The sequence below is a fragment of the Euprymna scolopes genome, chromosome 21 (assembly GCF_053919585.1).
Source record: "Euprymna scolopes isolate OS-2025 chromosome 21, ASM5391958v1, whole genome shotgun sequence".
NCBI classification, from domain to species: Eukaryota; Metazoa; Mollusca; class Cephalopoda; order Sepiida; family Sepiolidae; genus Euprymna; species Euprymna scolopes.
In genome coordinates, this window is record NC_136502.1 from 41,688,520 (window position 1) to 41,714,733 (window position 26,214).

At 34.2% G+C, this 26,214-nt stretch overlaps 1 protein-coding gene across 3 annotated transcripts in view; it reads right to left on the reverse strand.

Moving 5' to 3' along the window:
- Positions 1 to 21,265, reverse strand: part of LOC145242163 (slit homolog 2 protein-like) — a 594,752-nt gene extending 573,487 nt beyond the window's left edge. For all 3 annotated transcript variants that reach the window (XM_080105142.1, XM_080105141.1, XM_080105140.1), the window contains exon 1: positions 19,048 to 21,265. In XM_080105142.1, coding sequence (XP_079961268.1) covers positions 19,048 to 20,612 — 1,565 coding nt within the window. In that variant the 5' untranslated portion in view covers positions 20,613 to 21,265. The remainder of the gene's footprint in view (positions 1 to 19,047) is intronic.
- Between the last annotated feature and the right edge of the window lie 4,949 nt (positions 21,266 to 26,214).

Consider the following 26,214-nt stretch of genomic DNA (forward strand, 5'->3'; position numbering starts at 1 on the left):
GCTCAGCTCAGTGGTTAGACGCTGACAAAGCCCCACGACACTTCCCGAAGCTAGAGTTGCACGAAAAGAAGGTCATGCTGACTGTTTGATGATCTGCGACCGGTCTCATCTATTACATATTTTTTTTTACTGCTGGCGAAACCATTATGATGGTACAGTACTGTCAACAAATGGATGAAATGCATCAGAAACTTCGATAACAACACCCAGCTTTAGTTAACAGAAGACTTCCAATTCACCTCCAGGACAATGCCAGTCCGCACGTTGCTAAAGTGACACTTTCAGATGTTGAACGGATTGAGCTATGAAACTGCCGCATCCGCCATACTCTCCAGACCTCGTACCTACTGACTTCCACTTTTTCAAGCATCTCGACAACTTCCTGCGTGAGAAATGCTTAAAAAACGTAAGCGATATCAAAAACGCCTTCGGCGACTTCATTGTCATCAGAACGCAAGATTTTTATGCCACTGGCATAACTACACTTGTTTTGCGTTGGCAAAAGTTTATTCATTCTGCTGCTGCTTATTTCGATTAATAAAATTTTTGCTTGAACTGAGATATGTTCATCTGAATTAAAAAATTAAAAACCGCAAGAATTTTCTTCTCAACCTGATATATATGTACATTGCAGGTAAATATATCCAAAAGTAAAACCCATTGAAATTAACGAGGTTCCTGATAGTTCCCATTAAAAAAAAGCAGAATATTATTTCATTCCATTTAGGTAAACAAAATTATCATTTGTCGCTACAATAAATTTACTGTTTCAATCTAAAAGATTTCATATGGCGACAAACGCCTTCCTTCTTACTAAAGGCCGGTCTTTTTATTGTGTTTTTAGATTGAAACAGTAAATTGATTGTAGCGAAAAATGGTAATTTTGTTTACTCAAATTGAATAAAATAAGAGAGAGAGAGAAAGAAAGAGAGAAAAGAAGAAAAGAGAAAGAAAGAGAGAGTCTTTCACGTATGTACGAAATGAATGACAATGCCCCGACTGTATAAACACTTTGACTCCTTCCTTTAATTAGAAATTCATTAAAAAAATCAGAAAATTAACCAGGTTTAATAAAATTTTCAGTATTTATCAAATAATGATCACGGAATATAATGAATACATTATTTTTACTTACATTTTAGTGGAAATGTATTATTTTGTTTGAACAAAAAATACCTTTACGAAATTTATGGTTTTCGGCAGTAAAAAAAAATGAATGAATTTATTTTTGCTTTCTTTATAAAAATAAAGCATCGTAAAGTGTAGCAATTAAACAATTTTTTTACAGGAACATTACGAAAAAAAACCCTAAAATCCATATTAATGAATTCGATATAACTCGAAGAAAAATTAATTTCTCGAACTACCGATATTATCATTGAATTAAGCATAGTTTATTTAATATTTTCACACAAAAAATTATAATTGCAAAAAATATTTCTACATTTTTTTTTAAATTACAGGTTTTGCATAATTTTTATATGTAAGATTCTAATATATTTCTTGCTTGAATGAATGCGAAACTTTTGACGTAACATAATTTTTATATAATCTTAAAAAATAAAACTTTTTTTCAATTTAAAAGCATAAACATAGAAAAATAATTAAATAAAATAATGGCCAGAATTAGACAAATGTTCACGATAAGAATGTACGGATGTACATATGGGATGAACAAAAACAGCAACCCCACCCTCCCTTTAACTACCTGACGTAATTTTCAGACAGCCTTCCGACTATTTGAAATTTGGGGCTTCTGTATAATCCATGTGACGAGGATTTTGTTTTCTTTGGGTTTAACGAAGCGAGAATCTCTCGCTTTTGGGAGCTCATTAAACTATTTTTTTTATCAACAATGTGTTTTTTTAATTTAATTCAATATCTTAGGACTTTACTAATTATCTTTGAAATAGACCGAAACAAAAATATTTATCTTTCAAAAGATTTTTACAATAAATTCATTTAGCTTCAAAATTTAGCTGAATTAGTTAGCTCGCCGTGAAAACATTTTTTATAACTTTTTTTTTCACGTGCACAAATATTTTGTTTCCCTTTGGAAATAAACTTTAGTCTTTAATCTTTGAAATACAATCAAAAAGTAGTCAAAAACCTACAAAAAATTATGATAAATCGGCTTTCTAAAATTATATCCCCCTATCGTTATTCCATCATTTTTGCCCGTAATCAACAGACTGCTTCACTGTATCACATATCTTCAGTATTGCTAGACCAGCACTCATCCCAGACCCGTAGTCGAACCAACAACCATTGAGTTGGTAGTCATTAACTCTACCTAATAGGCCATGGCAATAATATCTAAAATGCATTATACAAACACTGTGGCCTACCACAGTGTTCCATTTGTTTTTATTTACGAAAAGTTTTGCATTATGCTAAAGTAATAGAAGACAATATCATTACCAAGAGTGCTCATTCGAGAATGTGGGCTTGTTATATAGTCATCCACAGAGACATTGTTTCGCTGTACCGCAGCTCGTTAGTGTGGCTAGACCAGATGTTCTTGTAGATCGCTGAATAGAGCCCATGTATCACAAGAGACACGAGAGCTACGCGTTTGCGATCCATACCTTATCTGCTCCTCCGTTCCACCGTATCAGCAACCGATCGAGCGACGCCGACAAAGGTGCAACGTAATCGATTGCATTCAATTAGAACAGACGGAAGTTTCAAACTGTTTCAGTGGATTTCAATGTCCCATCCGCCAAAGGCTGCCACGACTCGGCGTGTTCGCTTCGTTGCGCCAACCGACTCAGTGATCGTATCGGGCCTCGTAGGGAGGGAAGATCACCTATTAAGATCTGTATCAGTGTTTGATGTTAACTGCTGGAAGAGGAGAATAATTATTGTATATGGGGGTGCAATGGCGAGGAGGGTGGGGAGGCAGAGGACTAATGACTGTTAGACAGTCTATATCCGTTGACAGAAGGGTGACCCATATATCCTGTATATATATATATATATATAAAGGGGGCGGGTAACGAAATATGACTTAATGGGTGTAGATATAATAGATAAGAGGGCAGGGTGAACAAGTAGGATAAACAATGGCATGAGGGGAGAAAGGGGGAAATGAAACAGCGGTAGGGAGTAAGGGTTAGATATAATGAAAAAGAGAAGGGGTGGTAGGGGGACTAGCGGGGGATAGATAAATACAGGGGGAAGAGAGGAGTTTTTAAAGAATGAAAGCGTGACTCCAAAAGGAATTTAAAACAAAATAGAAAATGGAAACTACAGCAGGGACCGAACCCCTGCCAACCAATGGAAGACAATTTTGTTCAGGTACGTTCTGCCGACCGACGACAGACCAGAGGTTAAATTGTCAGATTACACACACACACACACACACACACACACACACACACACACACACACACACACACACACATGTATATACACTTGTGCCCGATATTATTCATACCCCCTCTGGAAAATTGAGTTTATTAGGTGTAACTTTGTAAAAATTTATTGTTTACGTCCATATTGATACATATTCTTAATAAACCTCTTCTGATCATTTTCGTCATTTTAAAATCTCGGGATACTTGTAATAAAAGAAATATACAGCTATTTATAAAATCTGCAATGTTCAAAAATAATCATACCCCCTTATTTTTTCAGTATTAATCGAGTTTATGACTGTTTGTTTCCTGTTTGATTCTTATTTTGAATGCTTTTATACAACCTTTGATTAATTTCATTTCGTTTTTTTGCATTTTTCAGAAATTAAAATGATATCAACTGAAAACCAAAAAAAGAATAAAAATTATTAGAATGGGGAAGAAAAAAGAGCTTAGTAATGATCTTAGGACTAAAATTGTGAATTCACATAAGGATGGTTTAGGTTACAAGTCAATTTCCAAGAAATTTGAGGTCCCTACAGCAACAGTACAGAGCATCATCAAAACATTCCAGAGCCACCACACAACAAACAACTTGATTGGTAGAGGAAGGAAAAGGAAACTGTCTGCTAGAGCCACCAGGAATATTGTAAGAAGTGTTAATGCAAATCCAACCACCACTACTAAGGACATTTTAGAAAATCTGGAGTCTTCTGGCATAAAAATATCAAGGCAAACATTGCAAAGGACTCTGCATGAAAATGGTCTGAAAGGAAGAAGACCAAGAAGGACTCCATTGCACACCGGAAAACGCCTTGCAGCACGTCTAAAGTTTGCTAGGACCCATGTGAATTCTCCAGAGTCCGTTTTCTCAAGTATTTTGTGGACTGACGAAACAAAAATTGAATTGTTTGGCCATATGGATGCTTCTTACGTTTGGAGGAAGAAAGGAGAAGCTTACAACCCAAAGAACACCATACCCACGGTGAAACATGGTGGTGGTAGCCTAATGTTTTGGGGCTCCTTTTCGGCTAGTAGTCCAGGTAGTTTGGTCAAGATAGATGGAACCATGAAGAAGGAGCAATATTTGGAGATACTCCAGAAAAACATTAGACAGGATGCGGAGAAGCTCCATTTAGGACCAAACTGGGTCCTTCAACAGGATAATGATCCAAAACATACTACCAAAATAGTCAAGAAATGGTTTGAGGATAATCACATTAATGTTTTGGAATGGCCTAGCCAGAGTCCTGACCTGAACCCTATCGAAAACCTCTGGCACATATTGAAAACTGAGGTTAAAAAGCGGAAACCTAGAAATTTGAGGGATTAAGAGAACTACTGCATTGAAGAATGGTCAAAAATCAGTGTTGATGATTGTAAAAACCTTGTTGATAAATATCCAAAACGGTTACAGGCAGTTATTAAGAATAAAGGGCATGCTATTGAATATTAGTAAGAGAGGTATGAATAATTTTGAACTAGTGCCATTATTGTTTTTCTTAGTATAATGCTTCAAACTTGCATAATTTATTTATTTGTTGAGTTTAAATTAAATGCTTATGCTTGATTTATTGTTTGAAATCCCTTTAATATTGTCTATCTTCTGGTTTGAGCAATATTCTTATAGAAATCTCAAAGATCCGAGGGGTATGAATAATATCGGGCACAAGTGTATATATATATATATGTATATAGTAATTTATAAAATATATATGGCGATTAAGCTACACTGAATATTCTGCGTTTCATCCAACTATAGGATTCGTCAGGCAGAATATTCAGTGTAGCTTAATCGCCATATATATTTTATAAATTACTAACTTGCTCTACCTACGTATTGAGCACTTTTGAAGTAAATACTTAAAGTTTACGCATAAATCTATACTTTCGTATATTAAATTTATGTGAATAAATGAAGTAGTTATATATATATGTATATATATATATATATATATATATATATATATTTGGTAAAACTGGTAATTAGTAAAAACCTGAAGAGAGTGCTCAATACTATTGCAGAGCAAATATGTGTTTTATTTTTTTTTATTACCGTTTTATCTGTTTGGTTACATGTGTTTCGGATGTTGGAAAACAATTCTTCCTAATACTAACCAACCATTTCTGTAAGGTCTGACGAGGTTGTTAGATCGTAAACACGGTCCAACATCCGAAACATATGTAACCAAACAGATAAAACGGTAATATATATATATATATATATATATATATAACTTATTACCTAGCTCTACCTATGTATTGAGCACTGCTGACGTAAATACTTAACGTTTACACATAAAATAATACTTTCGTATGTTAATTTATGAGATTAAATGAAGTAGTCATATATATATATATATATATATATATATATATAATTATTATTATTATTATTATTATTATTATTATTATTATTATTACTATGACCGTTTTATCTGCTTAGTTAAACATGTTTCAGTTACCGAATCATATCAAAGATCCAGTAACTTCAGACTTTAACAGAAAATTTCTGTTAAAGTCTGATGAAGTTACGAAACATGTGTAACTAAGCAGATAAAACAGTAATAAAAACATATATTTGCTCTCTAATAGTATTGAGCACTTTCTTCGGGTTTTTACTAATTACCGTTTTTGCTATATATATATATATATATATATATATATATATATATATATATATATATTACATAGAAAAATGCGAGCATGAAAAATAATATGGTTAAAATTAAACTTGGAAAAAGAAAAGGAATAGTTGTTAAAACTAGAAAATAAAACAAGATATTCTAGTAAAAAATATAAATTTATGACTTAAAATATTGCAGCATAATGAATTAAATAAAAAATTCAATTCAACATCATATAATCAATTCATAATGTTGCAATATTTTAAGTTATAAATCATAAGAAACGCATATATATATATATATATATGTATATATATATATATGTATAATTGTTGTTTGGATTAATGGTAACGCGTGTAGAAATATGTTGGCAAGTTGAAATGTAAAATGTTTATTTCACCTTACCGACGTAGTTCTACTCCCGCATTTATATCATATTGTTTAGATGTACGACCGTCGAGGACAACTTGCATTTTTCTCTTACTTACGAAGGATTTAATTATACTGTGTATTCTTCCAGTCATACCATATGATCTAATTTTTCTTAGAAGACCATCGTGCCATACCCTGTCAAAAGCCTTAGATATATCAAGGGCTACCGCTCTACCGTGACTACCGAGAGTAAAGAAGGCCGATGCACATAACAGCGTGACGTCATAATCAGATTCAATTGTAGGTATATGGTCTAGGCTATCAGCAGAAGTTTCCTCTAGTTTCCAGTTTGCTAACATGGTGTATTCTTGCGTTGTTCCAAATTACCGGGGAAATTATCCAAAAGGCCCCAAACTACATACATTTTCTTTTCCTAAATTTTCTCAATTTGGATACGTACCATTAGAAGGGAAACTTTTTATTCCAACCAAATATAGTAAAATAAGTAATGTTATTTGTTAATAATTAAACGTGTATTTAATTAGAACTGTATTCAAGTACTTTCATAATGTTTAATAACATTGTTAATATAAATTAAAGAAACAATACTATTTATTGCTAATACAGCAAATATGTTGGTATTTTTAACTGTTTGTTTTCTTATAAGACGAAAAAGTCTATCCGGAAGGTTGAAAATTTAATTTAATTTTGTTTTAGCTTTGAAAATTATAAACACATAATTTTTACATAAGAATAATTGTCAAAATGTCTTTTTAGTAATAGTAAAACCTTTCATTGAGTATTTCCAAATTATTTTGAAGTTCTATATATTTTTTTAAAGTCGATTTGAAAATGATTCACCACGCGGCTATTAATGAAATTATCCGTGACTGAGCGTTATATATTAAAATTGATTGTTTGTTTTAAAAATTAAAATTGATGGTTTCTTTTAAAAATAATAAACAAATAATTTTTACATGAGAATAATTGTCAAAAATATTGTTTTTAAATTTATTTATTTGCCTCCACACGAGGGAACAGTTAGACACAAGGCCGGTTTTTAATGTGGGAAAATCTAGCTCCCCAAAAAGGGGCACTCTGGATAGGAACAAAAATAAAATAAAAATTATGTCAGTCATGAAGGATTTCTCCTTCACTGACCGAGGACAGAACAAATGAAGTGTAGCATCAGAACAGATACTACACTGTGATTATTATTGTAAATGTTTGTTTACTGTCTTTTCTTAGATTTTAGCAATTGTTTACATTATGGTATGAATGTTTTCTTTAATTATGTTTTTAAGTATGTGAACATCATTTTCGGCCTGAGGATGTAATAAAGGAGAAGTCAAGATCAGATGATAAAACGTGAAATAAACACGCAAGATGAGAACATTAGTCCGAATAATCTCTAAAGTTCCAAAAAATAACATTCAACCCATGTGATTTTTCTCTAAATTAAATTAAAAAATATTTCTGCACTTGTAACTTTTGTTTGTTTGTATTTAAATTATTTGTTTGATTTCAATTTTTTGTATTTTATCGTTTGTTTTCATTCTAAAAATGATTTATCGTTTGCTTTCACTTTTAAAATTATTCATCGTTGGTGTTTAATATGTTATTTAATTCTTTGTTTCCTAAATTCATAATTCAGTTTTATCAGTATTAAATTGTATATTGCTTTAAAATTACTTAATTTGACATAGATAATATTTATATTTTATATTGAATAAAGTTCAGTTTCAGTATTAATCGAACTGTGTTCCTTTTTCTTTTTAAAAATGGTTTATTGCTCTTTTTCAAATGGCCCTCATATAGTACTGACAGTCTGATAAATCTTACCTACATTGCCTGCTGGCATTTTTTAGTTAACAGGCCTTCTTCTTACTCTCGGTGGTCGTGGCTCTACCCTCCCTTGTTTTGTCAATGAACAGTATATACGTTGAAAGACTACAGTTAAGATATCTGTACGTAATTCTTTGTTCAATTTTCCTTCGAAAAAACGAGCGGTAATTAATTACTTATTCACTCTGACTTCTTAGTGGAGGATTTGTTTCATTTCACTATTACGCTAAATTCTTTTTATACATAGTTTGTACCAAACTCCTCGCTGAATATTTGGTCTACAGAATTGAAATTTGATGTATAGGGTATTTGGATCTGTAACATACTTTCGATTTGTTTTCAGCCGGTAAAAATTGCTGCTAAGGGATTAAAATTGGCAACAAAAAAAGTTGATTTTGGCAGGTTAAGTCGAGTAAAAACATTTCCCCTTGCTGTTACCTTTACGCATGCGCAACATTAAATACTCATTGCTCAACGTCGCTTAATTAATCTTTCGTAGCCATTTGGTGGTAGCTCATGCGATAAGGACGCTGCAGGGATAAATAATGGCTAAAGCTGGACGTTAAAAGTTTTAGTTTCGATTCTAGCGGATGGTACCTAGGTATACATATTTTTTATAACTTTTAAAATCATTATGTATCGGATAATAATCAATAGAGAAACAGCTCTATAATAATAAATTAGAAATCTGCTTGAATTAAAATATAATATTTATGCGTAGTTTTACGATCGAGCAACGCCGGGTGGCCTGCTAGTTGCATACACAACTTTGTTGTAAACACGAAACAATTTTTTTTTTCTCTATAAAGATACAGAAATATCTATTTGTATTGAAATTACCAAAAAATAATGACCGTAGACAACGGAAAAACTAAAAAGAAATTAAGTTGTCATTTTCACTTACAATTTAGAAATAGATCGTAACACAAGTCGATACCTTTCAACAGAAATGCTAAATAAATCTACATTGCGAAACAGAAGAATTTTTTTAAATAAAAATCAAAACAATCATTGAATTTAAAAAAAAAACAATACCAAATAATAGTTAATTAATAGAATGTCCTTTTTTGAAAGTGGTATACAAATTGGTTAACGGTCCTGGATATCACCTTAAACTATATCCGATGGTGAGGCCCCAGCTTGCGGGCTTTGGGGAGTGTGGAACGACCCTTTAATTGCTATTGCTCTCAGGTTCACTCTGACCCCGGCGTGGTAGTACCTGTTAGGGACCCAACTATGGGTTAAATAGACTTAAACAAAAACAAATATACTCTATTAAAAAATTGTTCTTCAAAATCACTGGATTTGGCATTAAATAACCTGAAAAGGGTTGATATGCCGTAAAACAAAAACAACAAACCGAATTGGTTAACCTTGCGACTGATATCGGATATACAGAAGCAGTATATAGTTTGTGCGTCTTTTGTGTAAAGTTGAATTAACTTGAAACGCGACATCTTGACTTTTTGCATGAAACTTTTATCCATTAAACATTTTTTATTGGAAAAACAAAGACAAAAAAAAAAAAAAACTCGACATAAAATGATTTCATAGAAATCTCGCGACAAAGTTTGCGAAAGTTTATAACACACACACACACACACACACACACACACACACACACACACACACAATCTATTTAATAATACGGGAAGGTAATTTCATGTTCATAAATAAGTTATCACTAGGGCTCTGACAACAGAATATTCTTATCATTGTTTTGACTCTCGAGTATATATCTGACGCAGTTAATCAACCGAGAACCACATCACTCTATATAAAAGCATATAAGATATTAATGGATACACACACTCGAGTCAAAACAACGAAAAGAATATGCTGTTGTCTTAGCCCTAGTTATCACCACCGACATTTTATTAAAAGATAGGATCGCCCAATCGCTGAAATTTCATCTGCGGACGCTTTTGCGGTGAACGTGAAACTAAGTAAAATACGCTTTCTTCGAGTATTTCGCTTCGGCCCCAAAAGCCACCATAGCTTATACCATTGTTGAATTAACTTATTCTCTGTTGGCGAACGTATATAGTCTTGTACAGTTCTAGGAGGTCCACCCTCCCATGCTTTAACTTCTTACCATTCGAGAAGGGTTTAATTTATTGCTGATGGTATGGGGACGCCCGTGCCGGGGAATGTTAATGGGACTGTCCGTGTATATTTTGCAAGCCAGAGTGCTCTTCCTCTAGGGTGCTGGCTTTTCAAATTCCACTTTCCGATCCTTGTGTCTCATCTTTCAGAGCTAGAAGCGTCTGTGGCATATTTTCATTCTATTAACGTTCAATACAACAAATACGCTACGATATTATTTACCCATCTTTGGACAGAACAGATACTACACTTGAATTATATATTTTAAAATTTTAATCAAATGTACAAGAACAAAACAGAAAAAAACCAAAGCATTAGGCACAAGTCCACTCAAAAGTTGGGGAGGAGGGTCTTTGGTCATCCTAGGTACGGTGATGACGATGATCAAAGACCCTGCCCCTCTCCTTCCAAATGTTGTCATGGCCGGTCAGAGATTGAAAATATACCACAGACGCCTACAAGATAACCCCATCCACCCAAATCAAATTTATTTAGAAATTACTTTTAGCAGAGTACTAATTTCAACTTGTCTATAGAATAGAAATAGAGTTAAACACGACAGCAATATGAAACAAATGAATGATCCAATTTTGATATGCTTTAGTTCTGGGATTGTCGTATGTTTTGGAAAAATCTTTTACTTGTTATAATTAGCCGTAATTTTTAATCAACCAAACACACCAATCTCTTAACTCTCCATGTATTTCTTTCGTGTCCTCTTCCTCTGTCGACAAATCACCCTCTACAGATTCTAAAGGTCTTTGTGAGCATTTAGAGAAAGAGTGATACTTTCTTTTCATCATCGCAATCATGTCTACATAAGTGGATCAGTTCACAATATAAACGCGCGTGTAAACTAGATCGCAGAATAAATCTCTTATTGTATAGTAAAGAAAATATAATAATAATAATAATAATAATAATAATAATAATAATAATAATAAACAACACGCAACAGCACTCGAAAACGAGGACCACAACATCCTATGGGACATGGACATACAGACGGACAAACCCATCCAAGCAAGAAGACCAGATGTCGTAATAATATACAAGAAAGAAAAATCCTGTCAAATCGTAGACTTTGTTGTCCCAGCTGACCACGAGGTGAGTATGAAAGAAAAGGAGAAACGAAGCGAATACACAGAGCTAGCCAGAGAGTTAAAAGGGAGTTGGATGATGAAGAAAATCAAAATAGTACCGATAATAGTAGGAGCACTAAGAACAATTCCGAAAAACTTCGAAAAAAGAATATCAGAAATTGGAATCAGAGGAATAGCTGCAAAAATACAACGACTAACGATAATGAAAACGGCTGAAACATTAAGGAAAACCCTGGAATGCGGAGAATAATACAAGAATACAATACAACGAAGAAGCGTTACAGGGAATTAAGAACACCGAAACTGCATATCTACAAGTTCTACACCTTCATCAGTGATACCAAATAAATGAGAAGGGCCAAGAAGGATTGAAAGACCGAGAAGAGAGCGCTGGCCAGACCTCGGCTGGACAAGCGCAAAGAGAACTGGGACCTTGGGGAGGCTTAGTGCCACTCAAATTCCAATATAAACCAATGGCCACTGTCAGCAAGAAATCAATGGTAAGAGGCTGTTGCGATGACGCAAATTCATTTGCAAATGCTATCGAAGGAGGTGGAGAGTCTGGGGAGACTTTTGTCACTCAGCTTCCATAGAACACCAAAGGTTTCCAATCAGATCGTTTGTTGACTTGTGTGAAAGCTCCATGTGAGCCGCCGCCGCCGCCGCCGCCGCCGCCGCCGCCGCCGCCGACGACGACGACGACAACAACAACAACAACAACAACAACAACAACAAAATTATGAATTAAATGAGCCCCCTCCCCTCAAATAAAATGGTAGTTTCGGAATCGACAGACGCCACAATAAATACCGGCAAAGAATCAAGGAGAAAACCGGGACCTTGAGGATGCGCTTTGGCATCTAAATTCCAATGAAAACCAATGGTCGTTGCAGCGAGAAATCAATTTCAAGCGGGTGTTGCAATGACGTAAATTCATTTGCAAAGGTTATCGAAAGAGGTGAAGAGCACTGAAAATCTGGGAAGACTTGTTATCCAGACTCCAAGGAACACCACCGGTTGTTGTCAGTTAGTCATCTCTGAATCATCTTTTGAATCTTAGGTATATATCCATTGATATATTATATGTTTTTTTTTTTATGTAGAGTGATGTGTTCTCGGTTGATTTATTGTATCTAACTATGTCGGATATATACTCGAGAGTCAAAACAATGAAAAGAATATGCTGTTGTCATAGCCTTGTGATGATGACCTTTGTGGGAACTCCTAGTGAGTATAAATAATAAAAATAATAGCGTTTCACGTCATCTCAAAGTCCATCGTCGAGTAGTGTCCGAGGCATTCTTTAGGGAACAGCCTATGAGAGTCTAATATTTTTTTCTGTGTTAAAAACTTGTCTATTTATTTAAAAAAAAATACAACTTTGTCAAATATGGGTCGTAGAATTGCATTCATCTACAAAAGATCTAACTAATTTGCATATTCTTTTAAACATTCATTTTAATTAATTCCTTATTAGTTTTTTCGGTTTTCTTATGGGATGATCATCGTTAGTTAACTATTACGTGTAATTATATTAATGCAGATATTCTACATGATTTATACTTGCATACACACACCTCTTTCTCTCTCTCTCTCTCTCTCTCTATATATATATATATATATATATATATATATATATATGTGTGTGTGTGTGTGTGTGTGTGTGTGTGTGTGTGTGTATATATTTGTTTAAAAAAATTTTAGGGTTTGTATTACTGTACACATAGATTCGAAAAAGTTGTCAAAAAACAAATATATAACAAATAAATGTTATCAAAGGCAAGATAAGTTACTTTTCTACCAAATTGGATATATTTTTGTGTTTTTATTCAATGTAACATGTTTATTCAGCTCGAAAAACATGCAGTGTTTACCGATGTATTGGAAAATTCAAAATGGCGCCTGACTCTTTAACACGGTAAGTTTGGGAATAGGTGTTATAAATAATAAACTATACAAAATACTATTAAAAAACCACCGAATATATGCCAACTTATGTCATGGTAACATATATTGAGCGAATTTCTAACAGTATTTTGTCTAGTTTATTATTTATAACACCTTTTCCCGAACTTACCGTGTTAAAGAGAGAATCGGGCACCATTTTGAATTTTACATTTCATCGGCAAACATCGTATGCTTTTCGAGCTGAATAAACATGTTTCATTGAAAAAAAAAACACGAAAATTATATTCAGTTTGGTAGAAAAGTAACTTATCTTGCCTTTGATAACATTTATTCGTTATATATCTGTTTTTTTGACAACTTTTTCGAATCTATGTGTACAGTAATACAACCCCAAATTTTGGCTACCAAACGCCTATGTCAGTTTTTGGTCTACATATCCAGTTCCCCTACTCCCCGGGGAGTTGGTCCCCACTTCCCCTTCACTCCTCACATTAAAAATCGGCCTTGTGCCTAATTTGCTCGGTGGGGGAGCAAATAAATACCTGTCCAAGATCAAAGTGTAGTATCTGTTCTTCAGATGCGGCACTTCCGTTTCTCGTTCTCTTTCAGTGGAGGAGAAATCCTTCACGACTGAGACAATTTTTATTTTTGTACCTTTTCTCCACGTTAAAAAACGACCCTGGTGCCTAACTCTGCCCCGTGGGCAGGCATTGTAAATAGGGACAAGGAACTAAAAAAAAAAAAAAACTAATTCATTGTAAAAAAAAAGTAGCCAATCAATTCCTCCCCCTTTGTCAGAAACATCGCTCATTGAATGTGAGGTCTAAAGGAAAAATATAAGAGAATAGGAAGTAAATGTAAGGTGCACTTTCTATTCTCATTTACTTCTGTCTTTGATAAGGATACAATAGGGTGTGCTCGTTTGTTTCACGTGCGGGTGGTTGCAAGAGTAGACCAACATAGCTAATGTACCTGTCCATATGTACGTTGAACAAAGAATGAGTTGATGTACTGCAGTATGTTGATTTGAGGTTTTTGTTTGAGCAGAATTGTGTTTAAATTGAGTTTTGTTCCATGAATAGTATTATTAATATCAGCAGAAGTAATTTCGCTTGACATTTTTTTGTTGCTTTACGCTAACTTTAACAGGTGCGCGGGCATAAGTTTTTGAATTTTTTGAAGTTTTTTTTGTCTTGAATAATATAACACACACACACACACACACACACACACACACACACACACACACACACACACATTTATATATATATATATATATATATATATATATATATATATATATATATATATATATAAGTAAAATTGTATGTGTGTGTGTGTACATTTCCCTACTGTCAATTTTTAGTCTACGGACCCAAGATTTGACATAAGAGGTATTGAGATTTGGGAAAATCTTTTTAATCGGTTTTCGGCCAGAAATTTGGCTGCCAACGGGTCAAAGTTCAACGATTTGACCTTTGAAAAATCTACCAAAATCCTCCGCCAATTTTGGGTCTAAACATTTGAAATTTTAGATGTACGTTACTTGAATATCGATCCAACATTTTAATTTGATTTGAGCCCAAAACAATTAATGTTAAGGATACAAATTTGGGGTAAAATTTTAAAAACATTTGATCTCTGCGGTCTCTACCAAATTACACAGTCAATTTTTGGTCTGAACATTTGAAATTTTACATAAAGTGTATTCAGACATAGGCCAAGATTTTTTAATCAGTTTTGGCCGAAAATTTGGTTGCCATGGGGTCAAAGTTCAAAAGAGCTGAAGAATGTCTTATATATATATATATATATATATATATATATATATATATATATTTATATATATATATATACACACACATTTTAATAGTAATTCAAGTATATACACTTATATACTTGTATTACTTTGTAATATAGCACGCATATTATATTTTAGCATTTACTTCAGCAGTGCTCAATATCTGAGTAACGTCTTTCCTACTAATATATATATATATATATATATATATATATATATATATATATATATATATATATATATATAGAGAGAGAGAGAGAGAGAGAGAGGGATAGATAAATAGATACTTTTATATATCTGTCTCTCTCTCTCTCTATATATATATATATATGTACACACGTGCATACGCATAAATATATACATCTATAGATACATATGTGTACAAATTGATACAGACATAGATACACACACACACACGCACACACACACACACACTCATATATGCATAAATACATCCTCATATATCTAAATACACGTATAGATATACACATACCATACTTTCTTCAACTGTGCACACACGTGTTACTGCATATTGCTGTGAATACCACACTATGCAGTCGTAATAATTCTACAAGTATAAGATTAAATCGTTGAAAGAAAACAATGGGTATTTCCGAGACACATCCACTCAATCTGCACGTTTTTTGCTGAAAATATTATTTTGAACTGAAGCCTGACAGAGCGATCACCGATCGAGTCGATCGACTGATAATGCGATGAATCGTCTAAAAGGAAAAGAAAGAAAGAAAGAAAAACCTGTCTTCATATTTGATTCCTCCGACGATTCCTTTGGTAAGAAATTCTTTAACTCTAACTTCGATCTTAAAGAGTCGCAATCCATTGATTGGAAGCGTGTGAATAGAATTCCACTGCACATTTGCAACAATGCATTTCTGTGGATTTTCTCATATATATATATATATATATATATATATATATATATATATATATTCTCTTGCAGACGTACTATTTTATTTACTTACTAGCATTTTAGCCCGGCGTTGCCCGGTTGTTTTGAGGTGTATGTTGAGCAAAAAAAAAAAAAAAAAAAAAAAAAAGAAAAAAGAAAAAAAGCGGTCAATCTTTTTAAACTTTGACCCCTATTATGAAATTTTAACATTTATTGTTTTGGGCTCAAATCAAATGATTAAGTTAGATCCATATCCAAGTAACGTACATCTAAAATTTCAAGTGTTTAGACCCGATATTGTCGGAGGAGTTTGTTAGAGTTCTCAAAGGTCAAATCGTTGAACTTTGACCCCTTAACAGACAAATTTCTGGCCGAAAACCGATCACAAATATTTTCCCAAATCTCAGTATCTTGTATATTAAATTTCGAGTCTGTAGACTGAAAATTGACAGAGTTATTGCGTTGGAAAATACACACACACGCACATACGTTATATATATATATATATATATATATATATATATATATATATATATATAGAGATAGATAGATAGATGCGACTGAAATATTTTTGGTGAAGAGCAAGGTGCAGTATCTGTCCCCCAACTATATTTCATGTTTTCTACTCTCTGTCAGTAAGGAAGCACTCCCTTTAAACTGAGGATTAAAAAAAATCGTTCTAACCAAAGATATCATCCGCAGACAACTGTTTCGTGGAGTTTGTGAGCATAAGGTGCTAACACAATAGAAACGCTATTACAGTTTCAGCCCCGGACACACAGACACCAAATCCTCATTAGTTATAATAGCATTTTATTTAGTGTTTAAATTTAGGAATATTATCTGTTTCGAATTTTAAAAGATCACGCTAACCCACTTAGAATGGCCATTTTAGAAATGCTAAGTGTTTCTTATCAAAAACCCACCTTGTGTATAACCGGACAGTAAATAATAATAATTATGAAAAAAAAAAAAAAAAAAAAAAAAAAGATGACATTTTTTGTTATTTTATTTTTTGTCAGCTGGTAGAAAACTCGATACTTTATTTAGACCCGCGAAAAGAACTGTTTACATTAACTCTACCATCATGACGGCAAAGCGGATACCATAATGGACGCGGTAATGCCTGGGAAAATGATATCATAAGGAACGAACATTTACCGAACGATGAGGTAACCTTTTTTTTTTAAAACTAAACAATCAAGGTCCATAAGCCACTCGAGGATAAGCGTTAAGGTGATTGTAAGTTTGCGATGAGGAACACCTTGAGAGGATCAGAAACGATGGGCAATATTTAGCTTTAAGACATGACAAACGAACATACACAACATTATCTCTCGTTAAGGAAGTAATGCCTGGGATGATGGTCGAATGATATCAAAACGGATCTTATATTCTCACTCAATTAAGTGTTGATAAATAGTGCATTAGTCTGAAATGACATAAAAACGGGATTGATCCTTGAAATATAATATTGTAGAAGTAATAGTTTAATTTCGGCTTCAGACAGACACCAAATCTCCATTAGTAATAGGTTACTTCATTTAGTATTGGATTTCGGGTTTTTTGTTTTTGCTTTGTTTGAATTTTACAAGATCGCAAAAAAACAAAAAAACAAAAAAAAAAAAACATTTACATTCTTGCCGAATGCTTAGAATGCTAACTGATAGTTAACATACAAAGTTAATTTTCTCAAACTTTTACGAGTAGGATTCTGTATATTATACACAAATAGTCTTTTTGTTTCTTCTTTTTTTTTTTTTTTAAATCTCTCAAACCATCAAAACGACGTTGTTGTTTACGTGTTTTAAAACTTTAGCAGTTTACGCGTTTTGGAAATTTAAGTCTTAAAATTTTTGGCGTGCTGACTGCTGAACATCATGGTGTTTTAATTTAATATCAATGCTTAAGTGTTCTAGGCACGTAAGCGTTTCTGTGTTTTAAACACTAAAATGTTTAAGCAATGTACGACTCGTACATTGTTTAAAATATTACTATTTAAGTGGTCTACACAGGTTGGTGTTTACGTATTAATGCTTAAATGTTCTGAACATTTGAGATTTGCCTGCTTTAAAAATAGTAATGTTTAAGTGTTTAAAACATGTTAATGTTTAAATGTTCTGAACACTTTAATGCGACATTCGTTTAAAATATTAGTGGTTGTAGTTGTAAACACGTTGGTGTTTACGTGTTAATTCTTAAGTATTTTAAACATTTTAGTGCGTGCCTTCTTTAAAAGTATTATGTTTAAGCGTTCTAAACATGTTGATGTTTAGATGTTAATTCTTAAATTTTTGAATAATTTACTGCGCGCCTTTTTTTAAAAATATCGTATTTAAGTGTTTTGAACATGTTGGTGTTTTGAACATTTTAGTGCGTTCCCTCTTTGAAAAATATCATGTTTAATTGCTGTAAACATGTTGGTTTTTACGTGTTAATGCTTAAGTCTTTTGAACATTTTAGTGCGTTCCCACTTTTAAAAATATCATGTTTAAGTTTTATAAACATGTTTGTGCTTACGTGTTACTGCTTAAATTTTTAAACATTTTAGTGCGTGCCTTCTTTAAAAATATTAATGTTTAAGTGTTCTTAAGATGTTGGTGTTTACGTGTTAATGCTTAAGTATTTTGAACATTTTAGTGTTTGCCTGTTTTAATAAAAATGTTGGCTAAGTTTTTTTTTATTGTTTTTTGTATTGTTTTTTTTGCGTGGTTGATTTAATGTTTATTTGTTTTTTTGACATTTTTGGTATTTCAGTATTCGAAAAATGTTTGTGTTTAATTATTATTTAATTTTTATTGTTGAAACAACGAGTTTTAAGATAATGCTCTTTTCTGCATCCAACCCAGAAATGATACCCGATATTATGCGTTGTAACTGATTTTTTAATGAGATTTCGAACATTTATTTGCGTTTTGTAAATGTATACTTGTAACTAAATAAAGAATGTAAAAAAGGAAACATGAAATTGTACATGCAATAAACACTTAATAAACAGTTTAAATTTAATACTCACAGTCTTTCCGTATCTGGAGGTATGTCAGTTGGCACGGTTCTTAAGCCTCGAAAGCTACAATCCACCGACACTCCAATGCAGGCGCACCTCTGAGGGCAATTCTGCCCTGTGCTGAACCCGTTATGCAAGCGAGAACCCAAATTGTAACGGGCTTGAGCCGTGTTCGCCCCCAACAACAGGCAGGCGGCAAAAACCTGAAGCCAGCCCATCGATAAGCCGCTGTATCGGTGCCGGTTAAAGGAACTTGGAAATAAGGGGCTAGTTCGCCGGGGTAGGTGCATTGTAGTAGCACTGAGGAATGAGTCTATTCCCCACCAGGGGAAACCACGGTGAAAATCCTCATTGTTATGATGGAACGGCTGAAAGTGGCTACTCGAGTGGAAACGCTGGTAGAACAGGCAGCAAGAAAAAAACGCCGTAGTCAGCGTAAAAAGGAATGCTGACGTAGCGACGCCACCGACGCCGACGCCGATGACGCTACACAACGCTACAACGACAGCCAAGCGTTCGTTGCCAGGCATAGTCAGTATCGCAGAGCTACGTTGCTTTGTCGTGACGGGCTTCGACGATAATGTTTTGTCGTTCTGGGGATTCTCTTCTACTGTGTTGGTGGTGTCGATTTCGACGACCTGAGCGATACCAAAACTTACTTTTACTTTCGCTTTGCCCAAGAATTCTGCTGACTTTTCGCTTTCTGTCATTCCCGCTTCTTCCTCTCGACGTTTGTTTATCTCCGGTGCCTCGATTTTTTTCTCACTTCCTTCCTCCTTTTCTTCTTCTTCTTTTTCCGCCTCTCTTTCGAATTCTTCACCACTCTCTCGTTTCTTCTCCGTTTCGCGTGCGTCTCTTCCCAAAGACTCTCGCCTGCGCTCGTCCCGAGCAAAGAGCGGAGAGAGACCGTTTTCGTTTCGCATCCGTGATCCGGGCAGTTTATCGCCGCCTGTAGGAGTGTTAGCCGCAAAGTCCAGCACTGGAGAGCTCAATTCGCAAAACAGTTCGGGCAAATTACTGCCAGCAGCGTCCGCCTGGGTGTCGTCGTCGCCGCCGCCGCCACCTCCTCCTCCTGCTCCAGCTCCGACGCCTTTCTCCCGTTGCGCGCATAGCTTTATCTCTCTCTCCGTCTCTGCCGCTGCTAACGCGAAAATGCTCATCTTCTTCCTCGTCATCTTCGCCGATGTCGCTCCTGCCCGCGCCGATCGGCCCCTCCGCCTCGCAACCTCGCCTCCCGTCGGCTTCTCCTTCTTTTTTCGCCTTCTCCTCTTCTTCTTCTTCTTTCTTATTGCAGCGACTGCGGCAACGGCAGCCGTCGTCGTAAAACCTGTATTCGAAGTAGTAGTAGTAGTAGTAGTAGTAGTAACAGTAGTTATTTTTGTTGTTCTATTTGTTGCGAGTGTAATGTCAGCCGCTCTGGTTCTTACACAACGAGCGCTCGAGCTCCGCGCTTTTATTAAAGGTGCTGTCGGAAGAGCTAGCTCTGTCTGGGGTAAACTTGTAGTTAACGAGACTGAAAAGATCGCCCTCCTACCGTCTTTTCCTGAGGATGTCCGTGCTACCCTGACGGTCATCAAAACCGGCGACAATGATAATCGGTCCCCTTTCGTAATTACCGCTAAGTATCTCACCAGACCGTACCTGCTCACAACCCCCTTTCTTTTAGTTCAATGCCGATTGCTTGTGGTCGTCAGGTGTCGTTCACAAGGTTACCGGTCGCAGAGTTATTCTACGTGAACTAATACAAATCCAAGTTGTCGCGGATGTTGTACCTATATATATTGGGTTTATTTTCGCGATACTTAAGGCCGATTTTTTTTCTCCGTAAATGTGCGATCGAAATTGTGTCAGTTTTTTTTTTTCCTTTTTATTTTCCTTTTTATTTTCTGAAACTGGCGCCGGGTTCTGTTAACGTGTTCTTCTTGTGGTATTTTACCCGTATGACTACTGAAATAAGTGTTTGTTGGTATCTATGGTTTGTTGTTACTCTGGCCGAGGGCAACGGTATACAGGTTAAGGTTGGGTAACAGCGGAAACCAACCCCGTAGTGGTCGTAGTGTCATTTATTTATTTACTTATTATTTTTTTATTTTACCAAACCACAAATCGACGGGTTTTCTCTCCGCGGTTGTAAATGCTGCCGAGAACGAAAAGCGGCCGCTTCAGTATACGATAATATTAATGTCACTTTTGCGTCGGTGATGGATATGAGGGTGGGGGTGAAAAAAAAAAAGGGAAATAAAAACAAAATCAAGAACTGTAGCGCCTTGAAGGCAGCAGCGACATTGAAGAAGAAAAAAAAAAAGGTGGTATTTTTTATTATTATAGGAAGATTAAAAAAATAAGTCTATGTCGACTTCTAGGAGAAAGAGAGATATTCCGCTAGGTTCGGCTTTGGTGGCAACACAAAAGAAGATGGAGATAGCTGTGGATGAAGATTGGGATCTCTAACGGAAGAAAGGAGAAAAATATTTGTAATCATTGAGAGTAGTAGTAGTAGTAATAGTAGTAGTAGTAATGTTTTATTAATATTATTATGATTATTATTATTATATTATTATTATTTTAGCTGCAGTTGTAATAGTCGCCGTTGTGGTTATTGTCATTAGTTTTATTGTTGTTGTAATCGCGATGAAGTTTGGGGGAACTGGGAAGTTCCCCCTTTTACGTCCCAGACCTGTAGTCGCTCGTGGCTCGGGTTAGAGGCTCTGGTGGTTGCTGTTGTCCGCAGCGAGAAGACAGAGGCGCATCCAATCTCCCTTCGGCGGCATATAACAATTCCAAGTATTCCCTGCAAGGAACGAAAAAAAAAAAAAAAAAAAAAGACAAGAATGATTAAGCGATCAAAAGAGACAAAAACAAGAGCATAAAAAAGCCCCCTCATTCACACACACACACACACACACACACACACACACACACACACACACACACACACACACACACTTGTGTTTATTTCCATGAAGAAATTCCTCAGGTCAAATGCTGCTTAGCCTGACGAATTCCATCGGAGAAATGAATCCTCCAAATTCAACTGATAATCTTAAAAACCCTTCTACACAAGTGATCCTGCAAGCCTTGATAAGATATGTAATTCTAGTTTAAAAAATACAAACGCATCTGTGTAGCTGACTTGTCATAAGTATGTATTTATATTGCTACCTAGCTATAATCATGATTAAAATAAGTAGCAAGACTATATATATATATATATATATATATATATATATATATATATATATATATATATATATATATATATATATATAACAAGTAGTTAATAAAACATGTTAAAAACACTTTGAAAAAGAGTTAAACGCATATTTAATTTTAAAAAGGAAACACTAAATCAATTATTTAAAATTTGTATATGTTTTTAACTCTTTTTCAAAGTGTTTTTAACATGTTTTATTAACTACTTGTTCTTATTATAAGCTCTATCTCCTATTTGGTTTTATCGAGCTTTTACATCTGATTGAGATTACTTTATAAATATTAATTCTTTAATATTTATAATATACTTTAGTTTTGCCATCTTGGATCATTTTGGTAAACTTAACTGTAATTCTTATTTTATATATATATATATATATATATATATATATATATATATATATATATATATATATGTGTGTGTGTGTGTGTGTGTGGATAAAAATCAATAAGAAAAATATATAGATGTTTATATCTTTTCTGTATTTATTTCCTATGTGTTGACGTGTAGGAATACAAAACGTCTTTCGGAAAAAAGAAGAACGTTTCTTTCAAAAGCGCATATTTTCGACTGATCCTTCGGTCTTCGTCAGTGTGAATAATGGAAATGTGTGTATGAGTTTGTTGAGGGTATAAAATTTATAAATTGCAGATAAGAGAATTTCGTTGTATCCCAAGACGCCTTTCGCCATTCTCATCGGTAGAATACCATGGCACTTGATTTTAAAAAGAAACAAGTGAGCATGCATGATCTCCCGTGAGTGCGCAGTAAACGAGGCATAAAAAATGACTAAGTTCAGCATTTGTCCCCCCCCCACCTCTCATATTTAGCCTCAAAAGTCCCCAGGGGACGTAAAATCCTGGTGCAAATGAACAAACAGTGCAGTTTTAGGCCTTAACATATGTAAATTTGAATTCTACACCATGCAAAAAAAAAAAAAGAAATAACTAAGTCCATCATTTGCACCCTCCTCCCAATTTAGCTCCAAAAGTCCCAAGGTCTTAACATATTTAAATTTGAGTTCACCCAAAACTGCTAAATAGACATACACATAAAATTTGGGACAAATATGGTAAAAATAGTAAAAAAAAAAAAAAAAAAAAAAAAAATGGAGTATTTTTATTACTCCTAAAAGAGCCCATGGGGCACACCCAAGAGTTATCGCGAAGTATAGACAAACAAAATTATATAGAAATCAGTTAGTTACAACTTTTCAGAAAGTTTTATAAAAATCCAAGGCATCATTTTTTTTTTTTTTTACTAAGCACAAAGGAAATTTTAGTCATTTTACCTGGTAGGCAACCGGAGTTTTCCCCCCAAATCTGTTCTGTTACCTTTTACTCATATCATGTTTAATGTTTGTGCAAAATTTCAAAAAAATTCCAAGGCGTAGTTATTGAGAAAAGTGTGGACGGACGGACGGACGGACGGACGGACAATGTTGAAATTACAGGTCCACCCTCCTTTTTTTCGGGGGACCAAAAAGTTCATAAAAACATTAAAACGTTCTGAGTGATTTATAAAAGTATTAATCGTGATTGTTTATGCTTCATCTTGTAAATATTTTATAATTTTATGCTAATTGTAAATGTGTCTCATTCGTTTTCACTATACTTTTAAATTCTCCCCGCCCCCCTCCTTTTTAAAATCAAGTGCAATGGTACCCTCTTGGGATACAACGGAATTCTCTTCTCTACTATATATATATATATATATATATATATATATATATATATATATATATATATATATATATATCAGCCACTCTGATGAGTCGTAGACGACGAAACACGTGTCAGCGGATAATTATATTTTAAATATAATAAAAATAATATATATATGCCGCTCCCCATTTAGGGGGTACCAAATTGGTCAAAGGGAAAATTATTCCCAACTCGCATTTAGGTAAAAATGCACTTTCGTATAAATAATTGAATTCGTTCAATGAGTATCGCTAACAAAAAATAAATAAAAACATATATATATATATATACACACACCGTAATTTGGGGCAATTGCGCCAAATTCGGGTGCAATTGCGCTAAATCCAGGGCTAATTGCGCCAACTAAAAAAAAAAAGTGATCTTTATATACGTGGTTGCCAAAAGAGTCTTTTAGCTAGTTGGCGCAAATACTCTCGGACTTAGTTTAATTACCCCAAAGTACGGTATATATATATATATATATATATATATATATATATATATATATACATATATATATATATATATACATATATATACATATATATATACATATATATATACATATATATATACATATATATATATATACATATATATATATAGTCAGCCACATACAGTACTGTTTCGCTGTATCACAGCTCATCACTACGGCTAGACAGGCAACTACGTCAAGCCAGGATCGAAACCCGACCACCCAAGCGACAGTCAAAGTTTCTAACCATTACGCTATATGGTTGTTGCTGTGCGGGTAGTGAATTAACGATATTATCCCGATAGTCTTACAAAGATTCTTTAAAAGGAGACTATCGGGATAATATATATATATATATATATATATATATATATATATATATATATATATATATATATATATATATCCTCAAAACCTCAGGCATTGATGCTGCTCTGGTTTCAAATGATCTGAAATAGCATCAAGGGGAGACTTGATTCCAAATATTTCTGATAATTTATATCTCCCCATCTCTGGTTTTCATACATAAAGTAAATTTCACAGTGTATAAGGATTATTTGATAGTAGAGATATTCATAATCGTACCTTATTTCTAAAAGAGGGGTGATATAACTTATGAAAAATATTTGGAATAAAGTCTTCCCTTGCTGTTGTTTCAGATCATTTGAAAACATAGCTACAAATTTTAGACTCCCCTCCATCAAGGCTAGAGGTTTTGGGAGATATTGCCATAAAAAATACAGTAGAACCTCTGGATACGGCATTATAAATTAGTCAGTATGTAATACACATGTATATAATCAAATAACATTATAAATAACACCGTAAGGCGGGGCAAATACTGTAAACAGGGACTGAAAAAACATCGTATTCCACATAGTAACCTGAAAAAAAACCGTATCCTAGGACCACCGTATCTCGAGGTTTTACTGAATGTTCATAATAGATTATATATATATATATATATATATATATATATATATATATATATATATAGCATGTATAAAAAAATCGATTGTAAAAGAATGCTCGATCGTTGGTTCTACCAAAGACAATATGAATTCTCAACTTGGCCTTTTCCTCAAGATCAAAGTGTAGTATCTGTTCCGGCAGATACTGCAAGCTATGACTAGCTAGGACTAGCTATGACTAGCAAAGACCAGATGTGGGGGCAACCCCACATGCCTGACCTTTAACCAGCTCCCATTTCCCACCTCTCGGGAGCTGGTCCCCTTTTCCCCTTCCCCCTCCCTTTACTCCTCACATTAAAAATCGGCCTTGTGCCTAATTTGCTCGGTGGGGGAGCAAATAAATACCATCTGTTCTTCAGATGCTGCACTTCCATTTCTTGTTCTCTTTCGGTGGAGGATCAGTCCTTCACGACTTAGACAATTTTTTATTTTTGTACCTTTCTCCACGTTAAAAAACGACCCTGATGTCTAATTCTGTCCCGTGGGGAGGCGTAGTAAATAGGAACAGTACCGTGCGTGTTAGGCATACCTAGGTTTCATCAATCTGGTCATCCTGGACTTAGGAAAGTTCTGTTAATTTAACTAATATTATTAACAAGATTAACCCTTCGTTATTTATTTAATCCAGATTTATTTAACTGGTATTTATTAAACGCAGATTAACCATTCGGTATCAAGTCGGTCTGACGTTTTGCACTGACTAAACCAGATTTATGAAACTCGGGTATGTCAACCAGTCACTATTTTTTATGGCATGTTAATCAGTTGTCGGATTTATTCCAATAAAACTGAAAACATAAAAGAAAATTAAAT